The sequence below is a fragment of the Pogoniulus pusillus genome, chromosome 16 (genome assembly GCF_015220805.1).
Source record: "Pogoniulus pusillus isolate bPogPus1 chromosome 16, bPogPus1.pri, whole genome shotgun sequence".
NCBI lineage: Eukaryota > Metazoa > Chordata > Aves > Piciformes > Lybiidae > Pogoniulus > Pogoniulus pusillus.
In genome coordinates this window covers 26,203,419-26,220,934 of record NC_087279.1, presented here as the reverse complement: position 1 = coordinate 26,220,934, position 17,516 = coordinate 26,203,419, and the positions used below count along the sequence as shown (strand labels likewise).

General features: G+C 39.5%; 1 protein-coding gene across 1 annotated transcript; it reads left to right on the top strand.

Moving 5' to 3' along the window:
• Positions 1 to 180: 180 nt before the first annotated feature.
• TMF1 (TATA element modulatory factor 1) lies at positions 181 to 16,938 on the top strand. The gene is made up of 17 exons (XM_064157058.1): positions 181 to 577; positions 3,568 to 4,811; positions 5,770 to 5,873; positions 6,720 to 6,846; positions 7,533 to 7,638; positions 8,049 to 8,191; positions 8,766 to 8,932; positions 9,073 to 9,229; positions 9,684 to 9,776; positions 10,367 to 10,523; positions 11,255 to 11,447; positions 11,753 to 11,822; positions 12,043 to 12,135; positions 13,135 to 13,245; positions 13,853 to 13,999; positions 14,434 to 14,559; positions 15,384 to 16,938. Exons 1-17 carry the CDS (start codon positions 439 to 441, stop codon positions 15,525 to 15,527), a joined length of 3,321 nt encoding a protein of 1,106 aa, XP_064013128.1. The 5' UTR covers positions 181 to 438; the 3' UTR covers positions 15,528 to 16,938.
• Positions 16,939 to 17,516: the final 578 nt, after the last annotated feature.

Sequence of the window (17,516 nt, the reverse complement as noted above, 5' to 3'; positions counted from 1 at the left end):
CAGATACCGGGCAGAAGAGTGTGCGCGCCCTGCGCCACGACACATACCGAGGTGGAAGTGTATGTGCGCCTGCGCTATGACAGATACCGGGCGGAAGCGTGTATGTGCGCCTGCGCTATGACAGATACCGGGCGGAAGCGTGTATGTGCGCCTGCGCTACGACAGATACCGGGCGGAAGTCCTTTTTCCACCGGTTGTGACGTGTCCGGGGGCCGAAGGGCGGCTGCGTACAGACTTGTTTGCGACGTGGAGACCGGCGACGTGCAGGCTTGGGACTGTCTTTCCTTCTTCTCTCTCTCCTCCGCGCCCAACCCAGCCGAACCCGAGGTCGCCGGCCGTGCTGCGGCCGGGGAGCGGGCTCTGAGGGAGGGTTGTTCCCCGTCTGTTTCTCTGTGGCCCGGTGCCGCTGCCTTCGTGCGGGACCGGGCAGCACGGAGAATGAGCTGGTTCAACGCCTCTCAACTGTCTAGCTTCGCCAAGCAAGCGCTGTCGCAGGCCCAGAAGTCCATCGACCGGGTGCTGGACATCCAGGCCGAGGAGAACTGGCCCGACGCGGTCATCCCCGACTACGGTGACGGTAAGCGTGGATGACGGCGAGCGGCCCTCGGCAGGACTCCAGCCCCCGTGTAAGGAGGGCTAAGCCGCCGCGCTTCCCGGCCTTTCCTCCCGCCCCTGCAGCGAGGCTGTCTGGGCCGACCCTTTCCTCTTTCCCCTCGCTCGCCTGCGCGCCACTTAGGTCTCTCGTCCTTAACCTGAAGACTCTTGGGGTGTTAAACGGCCCTGGCTGTCCAGAGCACCTTCTGAAACCCCTGTGGTACTTCTCGTTCCACCCTGACAGGCAAGGGAGGAGTAACAGCGACAGCTGAGGAAACCTCAGCAGCACACACCATACCTGGTGACCGTCACCCGTGTCCTGTTTTTATTGGAAGGATAGCACTGTGCCTTGTGCCCCTGTTTCTGAGGTGTACGTGGATTTGTTCTTTTTGACAGGAGGAGCAGAGTTGTAGCTGAAAGTATGATCTGTGTAAACTAAGAGACTCTTATTTTCCACTTTTTCTGGTGTTAAGTTTGTAATCCTCCACCATTTGTTGAAAGGAATGTGTTGGTGGAGGAATTGTCACAGCTTGGTTATGAGGAAGTGTCTCTGTTCTGTGTGTGCTAATATAAAATCAGGAAGAACGATCAGCCCTGAATTGCTGTTTGGAAATGAAGGAATAAAAAGGATTTCTCATTAGAAAGTTTGTCTCATAAATAATACTTTGAAGAAAAGGATGGAAATGAAACCATCTGCAATCAGTGTCCTTGTTGAAGCATATCTAGCAGAAAAGCATGTATTTGTAGGAGAATCATGGGGTGGTTTGTGCTGGAAGGGACCTGCCCGCAGCAGCAGATTCAATTGGCTAACTGAACTCCACTACCATGGGTAGGGATAGCTTCCACTAGACCAGGTTGCTCATGGCCCCATCTAACCTGGCTTTGAACAGCACAGCAGAGTTAGATTTCTGAAAATTGAAACCTGGAAGTATTTTCTGGGTTGGTTGCTCACCACAGCCTGTGGTCAGTTTTGCATGTCTTTGCCCAGCTTGGTAGTCCAGCATTGTTTTAAATTACAGGAGTCGCTTATAGGAGATCGTGTTACACTTGCTTTCTCAAAACTTCAGACTTGTCCAAGTTTTTTTTAATTTCATTTATATCTTAGTATTTGTAACAGTTTTGTAATTCATAAGGAAAGCAGCAAAGATCACCCTGGAACTGGTTTTCAGGGAAAACATGCTTGTTTTTAAAAGCAGCTCAGTTATTCTCTGAATGTTATGGTTCACTGTCATGGCTTTTTCTGAAGCTATTGTGTCATGGGCAAGGTCATAATAAATCAGATGTTTGTAATATTTTTGAGTGCAGTAGTTACATGAATTTGAAATCTTGAAACCAATAGCTATCAACAGTTTCTGAAAGTGTCAGACTGCCCTAAATATTATACCTCAGTGTTTTTTTAATAGATGCTGCTGTGTAAAGTGAGCTTGTTTTTAAGTAGCCTGAAATAGATATGTTGTCCAGATTATATTCATATGTGCAAAATAAAATTGGACTTTAAAAAAAAACCATACTTTCTTGAGATGTTACTGAAATTTGATGCTGAAATTCTCATTATTCTTGCTGTTGAAAAGTCCTGGAAAACCTGATAGGACAGGTTTTAGGACAACTTCAGAACAAATGTTCTTCACAGAGGAAAAAAAAATCTTCTCATCTTAGCTGGGCTGCTGACAGTGTGCATTGCCAATTTCTTTCTGTTGCTTCGTGCATGAAGAAAAATGTGAAGCCTGTCACAAACTGAAAGAGCAAGAACTCTTCCTGAAAATTCTACAATTATGTCAAGCTTTGTGATGGTTTGGGTGTTCCTTCTCCCCCCCCCCCCCCCCCACTTTGGAAATCACCCAGACTAGACTCAGCCGGCTCTGGAAATTGAATCAAGCTTATTATTTACAGCTTAGCACAATATACAAGCAGATATTTACAATATATACAGTTATATGCAGAAACAGACAAGGTAAAAGGTAATACAGAAACACAACAGCCCTCCCAGAAACCTGAGTCCCCAGGAGGGACTCCCAGCTGCCCCTTCACCTTGCCCCTACCCCTCTAAACCTTACCCCAGTCCCAAGGAAGAATGGAGGCTCGGCCAGGGAGTTAGGAAGCAAAGTTAGGAATCAAAAAAATGGAGGGTGAGGTTAGAGAGTAAGATGCAGCTCAGAGCTTGCCAGCAGCAGAAGTGGGAATGGCTACCTATGTTTTTATTTCTTGTTCTTGTACATCTCAGCAAGCCTATGAAGGAAGTAGACATCACCATTGTTTTCCTTTCACAGCCTGTCATCTAGTTCTCACCAAAACATTCTAGCTAGCTTCAAACTAGCACAAGCTTTTGCCCCGTGTTTTCTGTCATGGTGTGTGAAGTGTTTGTCTGTGTGCTGCTGGCACAAAACTTTTAAGACCTAATAATTATTTCTTCCTTTTATAATTGCATAATTTTCTACTTTTAAACTGCAGGCTTTCAGACTGTTTTGCCCAGCCTTCTCTCTGTGTGAAGCTAGAGGGTACATTCCTTTGTTTCCTTGGCAAAGCAAATGCTTGGGTTTTGTGCCCAAATAGACTTCAGATTTGCCCTTGTAGCTTTCAGAATGCTATGTGAGCTTGTTTCATCTTCCCTAATACTTCTCTTCATCTTCTTTCTGAAATCCCTACTTTTGGCTTTACTGCTGGAATTTGTGTGGTTTCTTTAAGTTACTGTTTAATTTGGAGGGGGCAGGTTGCTTCCATTCAGGTACTCATACTTCATAGAAGTGTTTGTATCCACCTTCATGTCTGCTTTAAGCTTCTTTTGCTTTGTCCACAAATTGGTTCCAAGCTTTATAAGGAAGTAGTAACAAAAAAGATGCTGTTTGTGGTTGTGTATAATACTCACTTTAAGGTATATGATACTGACAACATTTTTTTGCACTGTGGCGTCTAAAAGAGATACTGAGAAAAATACATTTTAATTGTTCTTAGACCATATTTTTTTTATTGTTTCAGGATTAAATTCTGTCATAAGTGGAGGATGGGATACATCTTCCTGGGGCTTGAGTTCAAATGCAGAACCACAGAATCAGCCAGTGTCTCAAACAGCAATCACTAAGCCCGTGAGGAGGACAGTAGTAGATGAATCTGAAAACTTCTTCAGTGCCTTTCTCTCTCCAACAGATGTTCAGAGTATACAGAAAAATCCAGTGGTGTCCAAACCCCCAGCCAAATCACAGAGGCCCAAAGAGGAGGTGAAAAGCGCTTTAAAGGAGTCTCAGCCCTTGAATCAGCTGGAAGTACCTGTGACAACAGAGGCAGAAGTGAAGGATTCCTCTGTAGCTGGCCGAGTGGACTTGAAAAACCTCAATATTCTCAAGGAGGAATTAGAAGAGAATTCTGTGCTTAAATCTAATGCTAAGCATAGGGAGAGCACAGATGAAGTTACTGACAAAAAAGTGTCTGCTATAAATTTGGAAGTACCTGAAGATGCTCTTAATGAAAAATCCAGTGGAGGAGGGGAGGGAATGAGAGGTGCGCCAGAAAGCACTTCACACCCCCTTAATGCAGGTACAAAAGACGTGGGTTTGGAAACTAAGGAGCGAAAGCCTGAGGACAGGCAAAGCAATACACCATCCCCTCCCATTAGCACTTTCTCATCAGGGACATCCACAACTAGTGATATTGAGGTTCTGGACCATGAAAGTGTAATAAGTGAGAGCTCTGTAAGTTCAAGACAAGAAGCTTCAGATTCAAAATCCAGTCTTCATCTAATGCAAACATCATTTCAGCTTTTGTCTACCTCTGCCTGTGCAGATTACAATCGGCTCGATGACTTTCAAAAACTGACTGAGAGCTGCTGCTCCTCTGATGCTTTTGAAAGAATTGATTCTTTTAGTGTACAGTCTTTAGACAGTAGAAGTGTAAGTGAAATCAATTCAGATGATGAGTTATCAGGCAGGGGTTCTGCATCAGCATCTGCTGCTGTCAGTCCTTCTTCACCGAAGACAGAAATGACTGATGCCCCAAAAGCTAAGTCTGAGAACTCAAGTGATGCTCCTGTTGTACCTGCTGAGGAGGCTGAGATGGAGGAGAGTGGGAGAAGTGCAACCCCTGTTAATTCTGAGCAGCCAGATGTTTTGGTTGCTGTTGCGCAATCTGGTGAAGAGCAGGTTGTGAGAGAGGAGACTGAGCCACAGCAGCAGGATGCTGTTGAAAATTTGCTAGAAGAGGACACTGAAAAGCAAAATCTTAAAAAGGTACCTGATTTTTTTTTGGGGGGGGGGGAGAAACACACTCTAACTACAAATGAACTTGTTTCCTTATGTTTCCTTATGTAAATATTAGCTTCACCTAATTTGAATTAATTAGTTGATGCCAAGCTACTTTACCTCATAGAAGACTGTTCTTGGTCTTCTGCAGTGGAAGAATACTGGTGAGATTTCTGGTCAAAGAGTTTTGGGTTTCACCTAGCCCACCTAGCTGTCATTGCTGTAAATGGTCGATAGTGCCAGCAAATATGAAGCCTTGACAAGTCAATGTCTTATTTTAATTCTTTGGGATGTTTTCTTTTTCTGTGATGAGTTTCCTCAGAATATTTTGATCTGAATTATGGAAATAGGAGGAAAGATTTTTTTTTTCCCCCGTGGACTTTTAAACTATCAGAATTTGATGATGTTCCAGAAGCATTATTCCTTGAGAAAAATTGTAATTAGTGTATATAAATTCTTTTTCCTAGATTAATTAATGCTTGTTTTTAGAGGAAAAAAATCTTTACTTTCCAAAAGAGGTCACGCCAGATTTTTTAATGAAGATGATGAACTTAGTTATGGATAGTGAGTAGATGAAGTTTGTATGGCTAGTTTAGATGGATGTGATGTCTAGAAATGTGATAAGGGATACTCAAGTGTCTGGAAGGCTAAACCAGATCTCTGAAGCACATGTCCTGTCCAGTTCTCTTTGTTCCATTATGTGTGCTATTTTGTTCTGCTATTTCCTTGGTCACCTTCCTGTCTCTCCCATCCTACTTTTAATTTCTGAGTGCCTTTAATGTGTTTTGCTCTGGTTCTCTGCATTTTGCTTTGCTTGTGTTCTGTATCCCAAGTTCAGCTTTAAATAGTGTTGGGAGGGGTTGGTGGTGGGGAAGGGTGAAGCCTGCCCCTCTTGTGTTTTAATTGCCTCATTCATCTGATTTTTGTCTGTAAAAACATTGTCCAGATGATTGATTCATTAACTGAGAAACTGGAGAAGAGGGAAATACAGTTATTAAGTTCTAGTAAAGACAAGGCACGCCTGGAAGAAGCTTACGATAATCTGAAAGAGTAAGTATCCAAACATACACAGCAGTGGCTCTAACTGTGACTTTTATGCAATCAGTACACAAAATCATAGACAAAGTGGCTTTAGAACTAGGACAATGGTTGCAAGGGGTGTGTGCTGTTTGAGAAAGGTGGAAGTAGCAACTGCATGTGCTGGGATGGTCTTTTCTCAAAGACAGTATTCCTTGGGTCCAAATGCTCTTTTGGTAAGAGGTGAGTGAGAGATTCCCCAGTAAGCAAGCAGCAGGAATGACAGATACGTAGAATCTGAGTTGGTTAGATCTGTTAGAAGACTGTACTCAGCTATTAAGGGAAACTTGACTTTGCAGATGAAATGGGCGAGTCTTATTTATTGAGCAATTTGCTGGCTAGAAAGGTAGGCAGTTAATATGAGTAGAAAGGCTGCTTGTAGGGAAAAAAACCATGAATTATTTAGTTCAGTTTAAAGAGGAAAAAATAAAGTTTGATTTATCAGTTTACAGATCAAAAATCGAGTTTGAAAGTTTACAGATAATATGTATTATGTAAAGGCATTATGTAGTGACTAAATTGGTCTAACTTAAAAATAGGTGTAATCATTTGCCCTTTATATGATACACAGAGAACTTGATTAAGAGGCAAAACATTTAAGGTAAATGAAGTATTCCATAGCTTTCACAGGTAAATTACTAAATTAATAAAGATCTTTGATTAGTACTTTTAATGTGAATGTGTTTTTTTGACTAACAGTTGACATGTGTAAATAAATAATTTAAAAATCCAAAACACTCTTAGAAAAGGCTTTAAGACAACCTGTTGGCAATGTCACATAACCCTGCAACTCTTCTGAAATGTTCATTTCCAATGTAGTGAAATGTTTAGAATGAAAGAAGAGAGCAGTAGCCTTTCATCCCTGAAAGAGGAATTTGCTCAGCGGATTGCAGATGCTGAAAAGAAGCTCCAGCTAGCCTGCAAAGAAAGAGATGCAGCTAAAAAGGTAATTTGACTTTTTTACTGAAATGAATGTTTATTATTTTAGAACACAACTAAATTTCTTGAGTGGTGGAGAACAGGAATGGCTTCTGTAGAGGATTAACTGCTAGGAGAATTAAATACTGGTGGTGGTGGGGAATAAGCAAGGAAGTCTACAGCAATGCAGTTTATAGAGTTTAAATATTCTTGGTCTGGTATCACAGCATTACATTTTTCTAGCTTTTTGCTAGCTTGCAAAAAATGAACTCAAATCTATAATGGGGAGAAAAAAATATTTTTCACAGTTTGTTTTGTCGCTGTGCTGACACAATGGTAAGTTAAAGCAGAAAAATTACCTGATATCTGTGATGTAACAGACAAACTGATACAAATATCAAACTGGTGTAACAGTTCCTTTTTACTCCACTGCAAGTTTAGAGTATAGGAAGTGAAATGCAAGGAGGAATTAGAACAAACTGTGCAGAGAATTTTTGGAGTCTCAATCCTTGGAGGTTTTTAAAATTTGACAGAATAAAGCTTTGAGCAATCCAATCTGATCAGATAATCTGAGGAACTTCCAGCCTAGATCGTTTTCAAGGAAGAGCCTTTTGAGAGGAAGGAGAGAAAAAAAGGAGCTCAGTTGTAACTTAATGTGCATTTTTCGCTAATTATATTTTAATAAATGGTCCTAAGAATTTTCATGTTGTTTAGGAAGTAAAGATTGTTAAAGAAGAATTGGCTACTAGACTTAATACCAATGAAACAGCTGAATTATTGAAAGAAAAAGAAGAGCAAATTAAAGGATTAATGGAAGAAGGTGAGAATAATTTTTTCAATAGGAAGAATTTCTGGGTTGATTTTCAACATACTGCCTTCACATGCAAGCCACCTTTATGAGGGGAACCCACAATGTCTGGACCATGTTAGATGTTTCTAAATATTTGAGCAGTTCATTTTATAGCAAAGAGCAATGGGAGGGATCAGACACAGATGGCTTGGAGAGGCACTTCCTGGGGTTTGCATTTGAAGGTGCTGTGAGATAAAAACAGCATGCAGTACATAACTCCAAAAATCTAACTAGGGCATTGTTCAGGAAGTTTCTACAGTCTCATAATCTTGTAAGCAAAATATTGTTTTCATGGTCTGAAGAGCAGGGGGAGGTGTGAAAAGGAACAGCTCATAGAATATCAACGATATGCATTAATTTGATGTTAATTTTCTTTACAGGAGAAAAGCTTTCCAAACAGCAACTGCACAATTCCAACATCATTAAGAAATTAAGAGCTAAAGAGAAAGAGAGAGAAAATACTAATACAAAACAGAACAAAAAGATAAAGGACTTGGAAGAGGAGTTGCAATGTTTAAAACAAGTAAGATACTTGTGTGGGTTTTTTTTAAGTTTTTGATATTTGAGCTGCAGAGCAGACTTTTGGGGAGGCCCTAGATATACTGATTTCTTTTTTTTCCCTTTTCTGGGAGATTTCTCTCTTTCATTGTATTAGGACAGAGAGGCAATTACTGTCTTGTGTCCTCAGAGCAGTTTAAAACTACAGTCAGGTGCCTCTCCTGCTGCTTGTTTGCATTTGCACTACATGGTTATCAAGTGGGCTGACCAAATTCAGTATACTAAATTTTAAGTGGGAAACCTATACCAACAAAATTTGGGCAGTTTTTTTCTTCTGAGTTAGTGATTGATTCAAGAACTTAAAACAGGCAGAGTCACTATGAAGGAAGTATGTGAAGCTGTGGTGCAGAGCAGCCCCCTCCTCTGGGGAAGATGGGTGAGCAGAACCTTTCTCTTTTGGTAAACTATTAGATGGGTTTAGTCATTTTAGTCATTTAATTGATCCTGAACAGGTTAACAGAGTTGTTTCTGTCCTCACGTGGTGTTGTCTACCCAATGTACTGGAATTAGTCTCATGCTTCCTCTTTGCACTCAAATAGGTGCTTGATGGCAAGGAAGACCTTGAGAAGCAACATCGAGACAGCATTAAACAACTGAACAGTGTGGTGGAGCGACAAGAAAGGGATCTTGCAAAACTCCAGGCGGAAGTGGAAGACCTTGAAGAACGGAACAGAAGTGTCCAGGCAGCACTTGATAGTGCATACAAGTAAGCAGATATTAGTGTGTCTGTAATCAGTTTCTCTGTCCATTTCTTGTGCAATGCTTGTGAAATGTTGACATATAATGAAGTTATTCCCAAAGTCATCCTGTTGGCATTCTATGAACTCTATATGCTTTCCTCCTCAGGGAACTTGCAGATCTTCATAAAGCCAATGCTACAAAGGACAGTGAGGCACAAGAAGCAGCACTAAGTCAGGAAATGAAGGCAAAGGAAGAGCTTGGATTAGCTCTGGAGAAGGCCCAGGATGAGGCACGGCAGCAGCAAGAAGCTTTGGCAATTCAGGTAGGTCTCACATGCAGTGAATAAAACTTTCTTAATTGAACAAATAAGAGTGCTGGCGTGAGGTGTGCATCTGACATAAGGAAACAGCTGCAGTAAAAGATGGAAGTCATTTTTGTGTACTTGGCAAATATCCAAGGGTTTTCTGTCATGTGAATTTGTTCAGTCTCTAGTCATAGTTGTGTTAATCTTTTAAAATACTTATTTTAAGATACTTTTAATTTTACTTGTCTAAGTAGAGGGACTTTGATAGGCTTTATGTGAAGTCTGCAGTGCTCTTACTGTGAAATTCAGTTGGACAAAACTTAAGTGGTAGATAAATTAATGTAAATATTTGTGTGCTTGCAACACTTAAGCCTTTAACTTGAAGACAGCCACACCCTGACAGTGTTCAGCAGGGAATAAATGGTACTATAACTGCCAGTGAGATATTAATGACAATGTCTTGTTTATTTAGGTGGCAGACCTGAGGCTAGCACTGCAACGAGCAGAGCAGCAGGCAGCAAGGAAAGAAGACTATTTACGCCAGGAAATCAGTGAATTGCAACAGGTGCTCCAGCAAATAGATGGTGACAACTTGCATCTGCAAGGAGAGCTTCAGAAAGCTAGAAACAGAATGCTAGCATAACATTAAGAGCCTGAAAAAAAGCTTTTGTTTTCTTGATTACCTGCAGTATTAGTCCTGTGTAGAACAACAATAAAAATACTAAAGCATTTTTTTTAATTTCATATTGAAAATAAAATCAGTTTTATGATACCTTTTAAGCATAATGCTATTCTTTGACAAAGTATAGCCATTAAGTTTGTAACAGTCCTCTAAAATTGCTAGCAAATATGTTTTCAATTACCTTTTGCTGCTTCCTAAGAATATTTCTGTTGTCCTTAAGGTCCACAAAACAGATTATTGCCAAGATGTTCTAAGTGATGTCCAGACGGCTCTGGAAATGTAAATTTCTGGCTGTTGCTCTATTATGTATCTAAAAATGTTAGGCTTCTGGCTTGAAATTTCACTACTTTACTCTGAGTCTGAACATTGGAATTCCAGTATGTAAAGCAGCTTTGTGTTTAGCTGGATTCAGTATTAATCTTTTAATCCATCATACTATTAAAAGCTTAATTATATTTAATTTGTGATTTCAGAGACTCCAAGAAGCAGAGAGCCGGAACCAAGAACTGAGTCAAAGTGTTACATCTGCTACACGGCCACTTCTGCGGCAGATAGAAAATCTGCAAGCCACGCTGGGAGCACAGACCTCTGCCTGGGAAAAACTGGAAAAGAACCTCTCTGACAGACTCGGTAGAGTGTTTTTAGCTTTTACTGAACAGTGAGGCTCTCAGTGAAAATGTAACATGACTGAAGGTACATGAAAAGAACTTGGTCCTTGCCCAAGGTGTAGATGGGGAGTTAGGAGAAATGAGCACAAAATGCTTTTCTGTAAGGACATGTTATATAGGGTATTTTGCAAAGGTTCTTTGAGAGATAATTCACTGTTTCTCTTTAAAACATAGTGTAACATAAGACTGTAAGATAGAGGTGTTTAGGTGTACATGTCCTTACAGCATCTAAAGGAGGGATGGACACCAAGGCACTGGAAGTACACCGGCATTTTCATTTGTTAAGCCTGGTGCTGAGATTCTGTAATATAAAGCCATGATTCGCTCACTCATCTAACTGCATAGGTAATGAGACAGTGCTTTGTTGATAGAGCTGTAATTCATTATTTTCAGTTAAAAATGCATAAACTGGTCTAAAGTGGACCCAGAGAAACTGCTTAATTTCTGGAGGCAATCTGTAGTTGTATGTTGTATTGTGAATGAGTACGAAGTTGTCTTGTTCTGCATTGCCTGTTCCTCTAGCTGTATGGATGACATAAGTTTTCTGGATGACATAAACCAGGTCAAATTTTTAAAAAGATAAACTAGTTGCATGTATAAATCTCAGCTTCTATTTTGCTGCTTAAATAATTGGCCCATGTTATGGATGGTTGGTCAAAAAAAAGTTAAATTCCACACTTTTCTTAATATTAGGTGAGTCTCAAACTCTTCTAGCAGCAGCTGCTGAGAGGGAACGTGCTGCTACAGAAGAACTTCTTGCTAATAAAATTCAGATGTCTTCTACTGAATCTCAGAATAGCCTTTTAAGGCAAGAAAATACACGCCTTCAGGCTCAGCTAGAAGTAGAGAGAAACAAATTGAAGGAAATGGAAAGAGAAAACAGTAGGTGAGTTGCATTTTTGGTTAATAGCATCTCCAAGTAGTGAAATGGAGTAAGCCATGTTTAAAATAACTGTCTGCAGCAGATCTCTTTGCAAGTTGGGACACGTGAATCTTTGCAGTGCTGATATGGATGCAAAATGATGACAGCTGCTGATAAAGTTGTCACTCATTTGGTTTCCTGCTAAAGATTGTTTGAAGCATGTTATTTTCATAATGTTTTAAAGCCTTGAAGCTATGTTTGCTTTAAAACTACATCAGTCTGAAGTCAACATAGAATGCTTATTTACTGACTTTCTTTTCTCTATGTAGGTATGAAGTTGAACTAGAAGGACTCAAAGATGAGTATGCAAAAGCCTTGGAAGATGCAAAGAAAGAGAAGGTATTGCCTGCTTCAACTTTAGGTTGTTGTCCTGTTGAAGTCCCTGGAGCTGTTCAAGGCAAGATTGGACGTGGCACTTGGTGCCATGGTCTAGCCTTGAGCTCTGTGGTAAAGGGTTGGACTTGATGATCTATGAGGTCTCTTCCAACCTTGATGATACTGTGATACTGTGTGATACTGTGAGCTAGCAGAGTTTAACAGCCTGGTCTTACTTTTGTAGACCCTGCTGGCTACTCAGTTAGAAATGGAAAAGATGAAAGTTGAACAGGAAAGAAAGAAGGCCATTCTTGTGCAAGAAACAGCAAAGGAGAAGGTACCAAATCCTAACATTTCTGTTCAGTCTTCTTGATACTATCATCATTTTAGTGATATTTAGAACCCAAAGCTGTCACAAGCAACAAAGTGGACTTAGAGCAATAGAATCTATACTGTCAGACTAAGCCTTAGGGACTTGGCTTTTTCTTTATGGTGACAGCCTTTTATTTCTAGTCAAGTAAGTGCTTGTGTGAGACTCACTGAAATGAGTCTTGAGTAATAACCTGAAAAGAAACAAAATGTTGGTATTGATTGGTTTAATCTTCTGGGGTTTTTAAATTATTTTGGATTCTTCTGAAGCCACTTGTTTTCTTTGCTTTGACTACTAGCATTGCTTCCACTGAGTTAATTTTGTTTCACAGGACAGTGTGCAATGTATCACTTGCTTTCTAGCTGATGTCAGAAGTCACAGAGCAATCTATAATAATCAGTAACTCTGTTACTAATGATTAGTAGTTAATATTCAAGTAAAACTGTTTCTAAACTGTTTTTGTTACTGTTTGTTTAACTATCTCCAGTTGTAGAATGTAACTGCTTTATCAGAGGCAAACATATTTCCAGATGCTGCCTTTAAAAAGAGCTTATGTGAGAGATCTCAGAATCTAATTTCTACACCTACTAAAACCAAAAAGTATTGACATGCATTCTAAAAAGAGACATACTTCTGTGTTTAGGGTATTCCTGTGATGCATCAAGCTGCCTCAGTTGGCTGCTTGAAAGAAAAATTCTTCTGGTGTAATTTGCAACTTTATCTTCATTTCCAGAGAAACCTGAGGATTTGAATGTAAGCCACAAGTGTTAGGAGCACAGTAATTCATCATTGCTTAACTTTCACATTTTAGGGATGGGAAAGGCTATCCGTTGTGTTGTATTTTATAGTTGGTGTTAGAAAAGGGCAGCAGTCTGTTCTTTACAGAATCTTCCTTGTAATCTTGTTTATCTAACTGTGTGTTGGGTTTTGTGGTTTGTTTGTTGAATTTTGGTTTCTTTTTCAAAGGATCGGAAGTCATTCATGGTTGAAACTGTTTCAAGTACCCCAACTATGTCACGCTCTAGTTCTCTAAGTGGAGTTGATATGGCGGGTCTTCAGACATCTTTCCTCTCACAGGTACTATATAGTTACATTGGCAATTTCTTTTTCCTCCTCAAGATGTTTTATTAATGTAGAAAACAATTCCTGAAGGCTATGTTGGCCGTAGGTGAGATAATTTCTATGCAGAAGTGTCCAAAAGATGGTTACAAAAATGTCTGTTGTAAAACATCTGTGAAAAACAGAACAGAACTACAACTCTTATTACACAGTAATATTTTCTTGGATTGCTGTTGAGTTCATGTGTCTGATTTCATCTGGAAGAACTGAACACGACCACTAGGAGTCAAGCTATTATATTATTACTAGCAATCCTGGTTCAGGGCACAACGCTGTTCCCGAGACAGTATCATTGGCATTGTTGGTCTGTGCGAAGTCTGCTTCTGCTGCTTTCCTATGAATTTGGTTATTGATGTCCAAGTTAAATGACAGCTGTAAAGGTAATGTGAGAACTTGCCAGTAAGGAGCTATCTCAAATTGTACCTATTCACCTTCAGCATTTACTTTGGGCTTGCCTAGTAACAGTCTAATTTTAAATCTTTAATGAAATAAATCTTTGGAAGAGGGAAGATTCCAAAGAGTGGTCATTTTGGTCTAATGTCAAACTTCTCTATTTTCTTTGTAGGATGATCCTCATGAGCACTCATTTGGGTCAACAGCTACCAGTGGGAGCAATCTTTATGATGCAATAAGGATGGGAGCAGGTTCAAGTATAATTGAAAACCTTCAATCACAGCTAAAACTAAGAGAAGGAGAGATTTCACATCTACAGGTACTGTAGTTAATTTTATATAACCAAACAGCATTGATAAGTGTCAGTCCTACTGCAGTCAGTGTTCAGTTTGGTATTCCATGCCATCAGTTGTACCTTCAGAGCTTGGCCCCTCTCCCAGCAAAATACATTCACTTTTTCCCCTTTCACAACCATGCTATTAACCAGGCTAGCCAGTGGAGGAATGTGTAGGGAAGAGCAAGAGAAGGATTTGTTGCTTCCTTTTTTTGTTTTGGCAAGGAGTAATCCAGACTACTGCACTTGTCTGTCTGAAAAAGAACAAAACACCAAACCACAGATCAGATTTGAGAAGAAAGTGAGAGTGCTTCTGGGCATGTTGCTTCATAGTCTGGCTATGTTTCCAAATATTTTGATATTTGGTTTATAAATACAGTATATTCTGTCCTCCTAATTATTAAAAGTGTTTACCTTAGCTGGAAATTGGAAACCTTGAGAAAACTCGATCAATAATGGCAGAAGAACTAGTGAAATTAACAAATGAAAATGATGAACTTGAAGAAAAAGTGAAGGAAGTACCGAAACTACGTGCACAGTTAAAGGTAAGTGTATTTCTGTTTTAAGTCTGATGTAAAATGGACATTTTAAAGTTGTTGGGTTTTTTTTCAGGAATACTCCTTTCAGTTTAAGATTATATTGAAATCTTTCCTTAAGTACAAGTGTTGGAAGAGTCTGAGGGTTTTTTGTGTATTAGCATCTGAAAATGCCTACTCCAAGACTAGGTAGTTAGTTCAAAATGTAATTATTAGAAGCATTTGCTGTGCATAAGACCAGAGAGAGAAGTTTGTTTCTCTTCACTTAAGACACTTGTCTGGAAGTAGTTGGGGTTTTTTTTTTCAGAGAAGAGGATGTTTTAGTAAATAGCATGGGTTTGTAAGAGTTTGATGCAGAAACCAAATGTGCAGTGCTGATAAAGGTAATAGGACACATTTTAGTCCTCTGGATGTTCAAGAACTCAAGGGAAAATAAAAATACTTGGAATAATTCTGGGATACTTTTGGAAAGGATCATTGTCCTTTAAATGCTAAATGTTAAGTTTCTTGATGAAACATTTCCCAGATGGTCATTGCTGTAATAAAACTTGGTGTGGTTTGGTACCTGTTTTTTAGTACTTGGAGCAGCTGGACTTAAGGGTGTTTCAGTGCATCCTGCAAAGCCTGTCCAGGATCTTTCTTTTGTATCTAATCCTAAATCTTGCCATAATCGGAGAGTTAAAGAACAAAGTACTTTTGAAGAGTTTGTGACGTGCTTCACTGTAAAGTAGTTATACCTGGGTAAAATAATAGTACACTTATTTTCACTGGTAGAGCAAACCCGTCTCCTAGCAGCTGAAAACCAGCAGCTAACAAACTGCCTGTCATTGCAGGATTTGGATCAGAGATACAATACAATTCTTCAAATGTATGGAGAGAAAGCAGAGGAAGCTGAGGAACTCCGTCTGGATCTCGAAGATGTGAAAAACATGTACAAGACTCAGATAGATGAACTTCTAAAACAAAGACAAAACTAATTCCAGCTGTAACTCATAACATTAAATGAGAATGGATTGTAATGAGAATTTTCTGTAAATGCTGAATCCGAACATCTTGTAAAAAAACAACCCATCTGTATTATAGAATATGTGACTATATAATAGAGTTCATGTTGACAGAGAAATCAACACTATACGTGTCCTGTACTGTTTGCAGTTAAATTATTTGTGCAATATTTAACTACTTTTTCAGTCATCCCTTTAAGTTTTTGCTAAACAATGGACCATTTTACTTGTAAACACTAGCAGAAATGAAGCAGAAAAGTAACTGCACTGGAAGGCCTCAGGATCCTTGAGGTTATAAACTCTGTTTTATGAAAATGATACTGGAATATTTTTAAAGTGTTCCTAATGAACAATTTCTAAAAGCTCATCAGTAAATTCTTAAAATAGCAGTGGCATAATTAGTAGCTATTTCTGAACAGGAAAATCTCATCTTTATACTTGTAACTGAACATGTTGGGCTGGTAACTCCCTATTCTTAAGCAAATCAGATTGGTCTGATTATTTTACACTAGGTCCTCTAAAGCAGAGTGTGAGAATCGGATGAAGTCTTACATTACAGCCTCATCTTGTACATTCCTTGTGTTGTCTCATGAGCTCTGTGGAAAGAGCAGCTCTGCTTCTAATCCTAAATGTGTTTAGCTTTGAATACCACAAATCTGAACTATTCAATATCTGATCTAGATTTGGCTGCTTATTTATAGCAGCAGCCAAACCAAGCCAGAACAACAGAGAAATTACATTATTTTAAATGAATTGCTGCTCTCACGGTTCCTTGTGTATAAGTACCAAAGTTTAAACTGTTTGCAGACTTGCACTGTGACTTAATATAGTTTTCAAGCAAGTCTCCAGTGGCTGCAAAATGTTTCTCATGCCATTCCTTAAGCAAGGTATTGGTCAGATAGCATCCATGTGGCTTGAAGGTCAGCTGCATTTTTGACAGTGTCAAAGGAAACATTTGAATTGGGCCTTTGGGAATGCTGAGAATCGGGGAAAGAAGGGTTGTCTTCTTAGCATTCCAGACAGCAAATACTTTTCTACATGTCAGAACTGTGAAATACTGAGCAGTTGAAATTCTTTGCTTGTCACCATCGCCTCTGTTGTGAGAGGTATTTTTCACATCTGTGCATGTTCTAATTCGTGTTAGAGAACTTTGTTCCTGTTGTGTGTCTGGTGGCCTGAGAGCAATGAAGAGCAGTTCCTTCTGGAGAAAAGCAATAATAGTACTTTTCTACAGGCATCAGGGATTTATTCCTCCCTGTGAGAGAAGTGTTGCTCACTGAAGTTAAGCAGGCAAGGGTATGTTTGTGGAAAAGCCTAGCTGAGTCTGAAACTCCAGAAGGTGTTCTGAGGATTTCAATAAAGCCACAGAGGAAGAACACTAGAATTTGTCTTAACTCCCCATTTGTCATAGAACCTTTAACTGCTTTAACAAAATGAAATAATATTTTTCTGTTATTTTCTTCCTTTTTTTTTCCTTTCCCTTTTTAAGGGAAGATGGGAAGGAACTGCCCTCTTACTCTCTTAACTTCAGTTTTGGAAAACAGAAGCTATTTGTTGTCTAAACTCAGAATCTAGTCCTTTGCCTTCCTATGGAGCAGGGTTGGTTGCTCTAAGCTTCAGAACAAAACCTACATAAAAACCTCACTCTTCACAAAAGCACTTGGAATGTGCTGATTTGTGTAGCAGCACGTGCAAATGTTAGATGTTCAGTTTTTAGGAAAGGAAATGACTTCATGATGATCAAGAATTAGAAACTGTTTAGCTTTTATGTTTTGCAGCAATTCAAATTGTTGATTTTCACCTTTTTCCTTTTTTAAAATTTATTTTTTACAGTCTTGGTAGACAAATGCAGCAGTCCTTAAAAAATAAAATCCTTTGAAGTTCAAATTGGACCGTTTGCTGCTGGCGCTTTTGAAGGTGACATTTCCTGTGTTGTTTCAGTAGGTGCTCCTTAAGGGCAGA

Excerpts from the sequence above, each read along its gene's own strand:
- TMF1 (XM_064157058.1), top strand. The coding sequence starts at position 439 with ATGAGCTGGTTCAACGCCTCTCAACTGTCTAGCTTCGCCAAGCAAGCG. Across the intron at positions 9,777-10,366 it reads AAATCAGTGAATTGCAACAG|AGACTCCAAGAAGCAGAGAG; the intron begins GTGCTCCAGCAA and ends TTGTGATTTCAG. Across the intron at positions 14,560-15,383 it reads AACTACGTGCACAGTTAAAG|GATTTGGATCAGAGATACAA; the intron begins GTAAGTGTATTT and ends CTGTCATTGCAG.